Source organism: Python bivittatus, unplaced genomic scaffold (assembly GCF_059951505.1).
Source record: "Python bivittatus isolate LINGU-HERP-01145 unplaced genomic scaffold, Pbiv_v1 ctg000330_np1212, whole genome shotgun sequence".
Taxonomy (NCBI): Eukaryota; Metazoa; Chordata; class Lepidosauria; order Squamata; family Pythonidae; genus Python; species Python bivittatus.
In genome coordinates, this window is record NW_028277058.1 from 19,644,703 (window position 1) to 19,653,835 (window position 9,133).

General features: G+C 37.3%; 1 protein-coding gene across 2 annotated transcripts in view; it reads left to right on the forward strand.

Moving 5' to 3' along the window:
* Nucleotides 1-7,481, forward strand: part of HMGA2 (high mobility group AT-hook 2) — a 149,883-nt gene extending 142,402 nt beyond the window's left edge. Inside the window, exon 6 of one of the 2 annotated variants that reach the window (XR_015796404.1) lies at nucleotides 7,297-7,391. Coding sequence is in view for 1 of the 2 variants with exons in the window: in XM_007421354.4 (XP_007421416.1) it covers nucleotides 7,297-7,344 (48 nt within the window). In the remaining variant the exon portion in view is untranslated. Of the gene's footprint in view, nucleotides 1-7,296 lie in introns of both variants that reach the window. The other variant, XM_007421354.4, reaches the window with a different exon arrangement.
* The last annotated feature ends 1,652 nt before the right edge of the window (nucleotides 7,482-9,133 follow it).

The following is a 9,133-nucleotide window of genomic DNA, read 5'->3' on the forward strand; positions in this document are numbered from 1 at the left end:
CTCAGCCTGTTTTGTTGATAAATACATCGTGAAAACAGGTATAGCCAAGGATTTTGCCTGTTGTGGTTTCTCAACTGAATCTCTGATCATGCTTAGCCTGGGAAAAGCCTTTATGGAGGTCAAATAGAGTCCTTGATTTGGACCTGCAGAAAGGCAGATTTAAGGCCTGGAGCCAACTTGCAGGCCTTTCTCTCTCTCTACACACACACACACACACACATCCTACAGGAGTGCCTTTACTACAGCAGTAGTTAATGTCTTCCTCTCTGGGATGCTGGAGGGAAGAAGTAGTAGTGCCCCAGGCTTGGAACATTTATGCCTGTGCCTAGATGAAGCTATGGTAGCAATTTTTCATATATTCCAGCACTATCCTTTTTATGATAGCTGGAGCTCCAAGCTACTATATCCCCTCCTAAGTGTTTAGGTCAATCTAAGGAGAAGGTAGCATATTTTCCATTAGACAGTTGGTTTGCTAATATTTTTATTAGAGTAGCTAAATTCTGTTATAATACAATTGCCTCAGGAATCACTGAGTCTCCATTGGTGACTTCAATTTATTTCATTATGTATTTTTTAATGAATAGTTAACTCTATCACTTGTGTACTGTATGTATTCATTGTTTCGGTATTTGCATGTAAGTAAATGAATATGCTTGATCATCTGGAAGAATAAAATCTTAACAGTTTAGTATACATCAAAACATTTGTGAATACTGATGTTTAGGTGTTTTCAGAACAGTTACAGAAGAAGTCAAAATTCTCTTTCCATTTGTGATAAAAAGCAACTACTACTCTGAGTAGTAATCATCGAACTGAAAACTATCAACCATAGCTGACACAGCTATTTTTACTCTTTCCAACCCAACAAAGTATTGGAAGGAATCATGTAAATGGAGTCAGGACTGTCTTTCTGCCCATCAACAATAATTTAAAGTGAAGAGCGGGTGTATACCTCTGGGAGATTATTTGCTTTGTGGATAAATGGGCCTAAGTTCAATCCCCAGCATCTGCTATCAAAGGATTGTCTAGTAATCACTGGAAAACACCTTAACTTGTTAAAACACTTGCTTAAAAAATAGATAGTACTAGGCTGATGAACCAATGGTGCTACTTAGCACATGTGTATGCTTTGCTATGGTTTACATCAGTATAGGGCGAAAACATACTTTTAGTGGTTCTTCCTACTGGTGCATATGTCTGTAGAAAAAATGACAAAGCTAGCCAGCTATCTTAAAAAACATTCAGGGGTCTGCAGAGGTGGCCAATAACAACATGTGCATAATGATGTCACTCAGATGCAACAGATTATATTCTTGTTTCATTCTTTATGATGGAAATACTTAATTGCAGTGTTTGCATGATGATATCATCTCACATACTTGTCATTATTCTTATATCATTGTGGTTTGTTACAAATGCTGCTGCTGAAGGCATTGTACATGCTTTTTTAACATCAAACACCCCCCCCCCCCCCCCCATTGAATACCACAACACTCTATCCAAGCTCTTCATGAACATATTGCTTGAGGCAGTCTTGGACCTCGGATATATATTTCCCCCGAGCATTCTTCAAACAGTTGTAGCTATGGTCATAATTTATAACATCAAAAGTAAATCCAATATAAAAACAGGAAAAATAGTAGAGTGCTTACTTAAAAACAGAATTTCTCTCATTCAACCAGCAAGAATGTGATGTTAAGCCCGTTGTAGCAGATCTTCATTTTTCTTTGTTAAGTAGACTATGCAATGTTGTGAGCTGTTCAGTATTTGGAAACCTTTCTTGACTAGAGCTCACAATAATGTCACTGTGCACTTCCACTTTGAAAGGCTCTTTTATCTACCTTTCTGAATCCCCCTTTCCAATGGGTAAGCATGCTTGACCAGGAAGGGACAGCTTGGTCTTCACATAACTAGGTCCTAATGAGGTGTGCACAGCTCTTGGCTTTAGATGTTCAATCTCTTAACTTCAAAGCGATTGCTTTAACATTTGACTGGAGGTATGTAGTGAGGGTTTTAGTGAGTAAAATGCGCCTCCCACCTCTTTCAGCAATCTTCAGATCCAATTCTAAGTATATTTACTCCCAAGTAAATAGTTTGGGGTTCAGCAGATCTCTCTCCTATTCATATATACATAGGAGCAGTAACCACCACTGTATCCTAATTCTTTCCATCCAATCTGACCCTTGGTCCCAGAAATATCTTTCCAAAGACCCCATTTTGTTGTATAATCCTGCAGCAGCCATATTGAGAGCAGATGTGGTAAGAACAAATTAGAAACATCTACTTTCCAAAGATAGCTGCAGCAGCTAAGAATTAAAGGGAATCCCACACAGAGATGTTAATCCAGGGTCAAGCTTTATTTTGGGATGGAAGTAAGCTTGGTTGCCCTAGTATTTATGTTGGGGATTAGATAGGCAGAATGCAACTGTTTATTCTTCTTGACCTCAGGGCAACTTTCAGGCATATTGTCCTCCTGAATCATTTATTTGAGTTGGTCTTAGGAATTATGAAGATGTCAAAGAATTGTAGAGTTTGAAAAAGACTGTTTAGGCCATTGAGTCCAAACCCCTGCTTAGTGCATGAATTTAAATTAAAAGCATTTTATATATATATCCCTGCATCCAGTGAAAAGGAGCACTCCATCTCCTTAGGTCAGTGTTGTCCAAACTTGGCCACTTTAAGATGAGTGGACTTCAACTCTCAGAATTCCCCAGCCAGCCATGCTGGCTGGGGAATTCTGGGAGTTGAAGTCCACTCATCTTAAAGTGGCCAAGTTTGGACAACACTACCTTAGGTAATTGTTTCCATCTTTGAATGATGATCATGATGTGCCATCAAGTCATTTTTGACTCCTAGTGACCATATAGATAGATTTCCATCTGAATACTCTTGTTAAAGATTGAAAAGGTTTTGATTTTCCATGCTGGGTTAACTTAGTCATTTATCAACCATGGTTTATGGCTTAGTGAAATCTCTGAATCCTGCCATACTGGCTTATCAATGAACTATGGTTAAAGCAAACTATGGATTACTGCAAAGTGCTATCCCAATAGCATTTATTTCTTAATAGATATACATGGGATTATATAGCAACTGAACTTCATACCTGTATATCAGTGCATTTTTTCCTCTTTTTTACTGCCCATTATTGCTGTTTCCACTGAGGGAAATATACAGTATATGTGGCAAGACTATGAAGGCACAACATAAAGCTGTACTGTATCATTTGACAACATTTGTAAGTGTTTCAAATAAGAATCCTGAACAGTTGCAGAAGAATTTGTGACAGGCAATTTGAATTATAATATTGTATAAAGCTTTAATGAAGTGTTATTAATCCCCTAAAGCCATTCACCCATTTGTAATCAGCAGCCATTTTATTCAAATGAAATATGTTTCTTCCTTTTTTGTTGTTAAATGTCCCTGAGCTGCTCTTAAGTTGTATAATAAGTATAGAAAAATAAGGCTGCTTAAAAAAAGTGAGACCAAATAGAAATGAACATTTATTATTTGCATATAAGAGATGTATTATTTACATATATGTTAGCTTTGTATCACACTTTTTCAACAGCAAAGGGAAAAGGTAATACACTCTTATTATTTTTCTCTCAGACAATCCTCTTGTAGCATAGGATGAGATATGATGAATTGTCCAAGATCACCAAATAAATTTAATGATTAATTAGGAATTTGAACATAGGTCTCTCTTGTTAGTAAGCAGCCTACTTGCCAGACTCAGGGAGGACTCTAGAGCATGTGTGCACCTATTCACTTTGTGTTCCAGGAAGACTTGAATTCCAATATAATAATTCACAGGTGTGTGTGAGAACTACTCACAAGAAATCTAAACATTCCTGATAATCTCAGAGTACAGTACTAAGCACATTTACTTAGAGTCAGTCCCTCTACTGGCTCTGTTTAGTGGAAATGATTCTCTATTAAATATGTTTAGGATTGTAGCTTAAGCCTAACCAACAGCAGAATCATTAATTCTAATGAAAAGTCAAAACAGCAGAATCAAATAGATGATAGCCATTGAAAGTTTTTGAATTTTGTGTAATTAGAAATAATTAAGATTCAGAGGAATTGGCAGTTGTAGTTATGATTTCAGTGAATTGTAAACTCTTGAAGTTTTCTAGATACATGGTTCAGGTGTATTTTTATACCTGTGCAGCATAGGCATGTGCTGCTTAGGAGATGAAGAATGTAGCTTAGGACGTGTTGTGTCCTTGGGACTTTTTATGAGCCAAATTTAGTTATTTCCATCATTGTTAAACAACTCAAACTGTGAGGCTTGAGATTCCCTGTACACCAGTTAAAACATATATTAGTGCTACAATATGACCTCAGAGCTAGTCCATGAACAACCATCTGCTCAGATTTCTGCCACTTGTTAAGGTTTTTTAGATGCTGCACACAAGATAAATAGAGAAATTGGAAGGCTTGTTGTCATGTGTTTGAAAATAGGTAATGGAAAATGCAGTAGGCTTGGATGTTGGTGCCCATTTGTAGGGCTAGGAAATCTGGGCTGCAAAAATCTGGAAGACTACTAAATGGTACCAAAAAGATACAGAAATTTCTAACTCCTTGCTAAATGAGATTTAGCCATGATCTGGGTTTTTTGGGGTTTTTTTTGCAAGCCAGATCCAATAGCAGTAGCCCATTGGCTAAGCATAAGACGTCACTTCCATTGATAATGTCAGGAGGCAATTATAAGGATCAGAGCAGCTGAAACAGAGACGTACAATAGAACTGCTAGCTGTGTCATCAATAGAAGTGAGAGGAAATAATGTGTCAGAGTAATTTAGTTTCAGATGTGATTCGTATTAGATTATACCATGGCAAGTCAAACGTCCCTGACTTAATGATTTAGACAACAAAGACAGTTGCAAAATATTCCTAGTATGATGAAAAGTCTAGGAAAGAAGTTGAAATAATAAACAATAACTTACAAGGACTAGGTAACATTGACCCCAACCAGGGTTTCTCTCTATTCATACATCCTCTGTGATTGTATAACCTGGGAGTATGAAGATGACTGGAAATGGGATTGTGGAAAACGCTGTATTTTTGTGATAGTTGAGTGCCTTTTTGTAATTTAAATATTAATTGAAAAAATAAGGCCAGAGGTTAGCTGACACTTGGCTTCCCTCTCTTTCGCCTGTCCATGGCTTTGATCATGCTACATCTTTCTTTGTGCCTCCTTCTCCAGAGACCATCTCAGGGTCATGGCCTGTTTCCTAGTCAAGAGGTATAAACCTACTGGCTTAAATATTTGAGGCCCACAGTTTAGCAGGGGGGCCTTTTTGCTTCATGCTTTCCCCATTTCCCACATAACCCAGAGCAGACTAAACAAAACCAGTGTGAAATCTCATGACTTGATGCTGCTATGGTTATATTTTTTAAGCTGTCATCCATTCATTTGTACTTGTGTTTATTCCCTGGATTTACAGCTTTTTTCAAGCCTTTTTGGGGGGTGAATGTTTGAAACCTTTTGAAAAAGGATTGCAGAAAGCAGTGGCCTATGATTAAAGCCTACTGTTGTTTTTTTCTCGCCATGCTGCTCTTGTGCAGTGGTGTCACACATGGTAGCATTTAGGATCCCCTTCACAGCTGAAGTGTTTCAAACACTAATGAATGGAAGTTTGGTCACATAATGCAGACAAGCTGTACTGCAGGCTTTGCTGAGTGGTGTACTGCAGTGGCCTGGGAAAGGAAGAGAGTTATAAATTGTGTCAGTTAGCCACCCAGACAAAATGAAGCCATGTGGAAAATCAAATCTATTAAAGTATGAAGACTGTTATAAGCTGGTCATTCTTAAAAGGTCTCAGTTTGCTGTACGGGTAAATGTTTACCTATTCACCCTAGATCTTTTTCACATGCTGTCTTACAAGATGATGTGCAGAATTTGATAAAAATCAACTTCTCGCTAACAGCCCCTTTTATCAGCAGTGTTTATTGTCTCCAGTTTACCACCCATATCCTGGAAGGTACTGCACATTAATTGAATAAGGAGTGTAAAAAGAATGGCGCAGTGGAGCAAGGTCAGAAGATGGCCCTACATATTTTAAGACCAAAGGAGAGGGGGACTGGTGCTGAGAATGAAAGAGACAGCAAAACAGATCTCTGTCCGTTTTTGGTCTTGTGTGGTTAACCTAGATTTTAGACATTGCTTCTCAGCACAGTGTTATGCTTACATGTGTTTTAAGCTTCAGACAGAATGTTAGAGTGGTGTTTGGTTAAAAATCACAGAAATAGCTGAACTGGAAGACTATTGTGCTGTCATGTGTGGTGTGATAGGTTGGGATATGGGAGGCCAAAGTTCAAATCCACACTCAGCTCTGAAGCTTGTTGGGTGGCCTTGGGCGGCTTTCCATTTCCCAGCATAACCTGCTTTCCAGGACTCTAAGCTGAGTGGATAAATGAGATAAGCCCAGTAAAGTACTTTGTACATTGAAAAGTCCCGAAGAGGTGATTAATATCAAGAGAACAATACACATTAGATTCACATGCCTTTTCTCTAACCTGGAAACTCAAGTCGTTTACACAGTCATTTTTGCCACCTACATTTCTCCGTGGGCTTGTTCTTAGTCATATTTACATGTTTGGGATCTTAAATGTCTTAAAAAGGAGCAATACAGGAACGGTATTACCTAATGTTTACAATTGCAGCAGTACCTCTGATAGTTGTGGAAATTAATTGTGAGAGATGTCTCTGAGTTCTGGTACTTGTGGGAAACAGCTAAAGACAGCATAAACTAGTTCCTAATGAGCTAAGTTATTAATGACTTTGCAGCCCTTTTAATTTGTATAACATGAGCAAAGGAATTAAGAATCAAATCATAGTTTCCTTTTTTTGTCCAAGAGGAAATCCATTGTTAGCAGTTCCAACCTAGCCAACACCTTAAAATGTAGCCTCAGTGCATACTCCTTGTTAATCCATAATGCAGTTTGTCAATTTTGATGCAGGCTGTTATGTGAATTCAGCCATCGTGGCTTCTTCAAGAAGCCATAGCTAAGACAAACCATGGCTTCCATGTTGTGTGTGAACTCAGTCACAGTTTGAAACTTAAGTACCAGATTCTGAACAAGTCAGGTTATTAGTAATGGATTCCTGGTTTATTTCTCAGACTGCAAAGCAAGAAGAGAAGCTTTTATGTGAGCATAGGTTCTGAGAATATCTCAGTTTATTAAGATAAAATATAGTTGTTTGAACTGGCTCAGTTACTCATTTCAATTCTTAAAGTATTTTTAATAGTTGTATAATTATTTTACTACTCTGATTGCCCATTCTAGGAGCAGCCTGAAGAGACATCCTCACAAGAATCAGCAGAAGATGATTAGAAAACCACACCTTTCTATTTCTACCTCATCAGCAGTTGGATCTTTTGAAGGGAGAAGACACTGCCATGACCACTTGCTTCTGTTTCCACAGTCTTTGGCCTGGGTGGGAGGAGGGAAGGATTCACATAACCTTAAAAAGGACTTATTAATAATTGTTATTGTAATCCCTTCATTGTCCCAGGTTTTGTGAAACTGCTGTAACACAGGGGGACACAGATTAACGATGCAACATATAATTACTGTTTTCTCTTATTTTTCTTTAACCTACTAATAGTTTGAGCTGCTAAGTAAGGGTGAATGGGTCAGTAAATCTCGGAAGCAGGTTTCAAGTCGTTCACTGCACTGCATATGTATGACTATTGTAAAATATTAATTCTAATGGGCATTTAAATAGGAAGGATTGGTGTTTGACACTAGTTCTTACAACATCTCTGACAACCCACTCCCTAGCTTAGTGAACTCCCTCTTTAGAACACCAAAGATAAGGATTTAGATGCTAGGATTGTGTGTGCTTCAGAATGATTCAGAAGGCCTTCACATCTCAAGCAAGCACAACACCTCTCTGCTGTCCATTAAAGCAGCGTGAAAGAAAAGTGCAGCTGCTTTAATGACTACCAGACTAGTGTTGTGCTTGTCTCACATTAATTTCAGTGAGTCAGCTCCTTAAAGCAGCTGCATAATTTCTTAGGCTGGAGTAGAAGTCTAAAAAAATACAGGTAGCTTTAGTGAACAGCAAAGAATTGTATTCTTGGAAAGTCTGAAGCGCTTCTTTGAAATAATTTTTGAAGCATGCACAGTCCTGTTAGATATTATTTTGATAGCCTTGGACTAGATTTGTGCTTGTTTGTTTGTTTCTCATGTTACTGTTTTTTCAAGACACATCAAAGGCTAATTTCTTTCAATTAATTCAGCTGATAATCAGGAAGCAAAAGTCACAAGAAAAAAAGGTACTTTGCAACAAAAGGGAAAAATGACAAAGATACTTTGTATATTAGTGATACACATATATCTGCTGAAGTAATACCAAATGGAACTCAACAGCACCCTCTCTGGAAACATGTTCATGCACCCTGAGGTAGAATATGCTTTCTAGAGATTATCATGTTGTTTAGAAATGACTTACATCAGATGTCTTTCAAGACTGATATTTAGCAACTAAAATTTGGATTTTAGTGAATTTAAAACAATACCTCAGAATGATTTTAAATCATATCATACTGGAACCAAGGGAAATAATTTAGATACTTAGTTTGATTTATTCCTGTGCTGCCAGAGGAATGGCTTTATCATCTTCACTAATACATCTCCATTCAAGAGCCAATACTATGTACCTCAAGTGGGCTTATTACTTTTAAGCAATATACATTGACATAGGATGTTTATCTGGACAGGTTGGTCCAGTTATATATCCCCATTTTTTATTTTATTTTTTTACTGAAAAGCAGCACTTTTAACAACAACTGCAATACTACCCCACTTTTCAGTACTACCTCTGTTATTTACATTGAACTCAACAGTCACATAAACACTTGCTGCTATGATCATACAATGCAAGAAGTTAGTATGGAATAAGTAATCATAAATTCTGAATCCCCCCATCCTTTTTTTTTACTTTGTCACTTCATTGCAATTAAGAACACAATACTTTTAATGTTTTCCAGCATTACAATGTTTTTTTTCTTTTAAAAATTATACTATGCCTTTTCTCTGCTAAATTTCTATATAATGTACCATTAACTTGAATATATTTTTGTACCGAATTGCTCATAAGGTTTGTAATGATAATTTT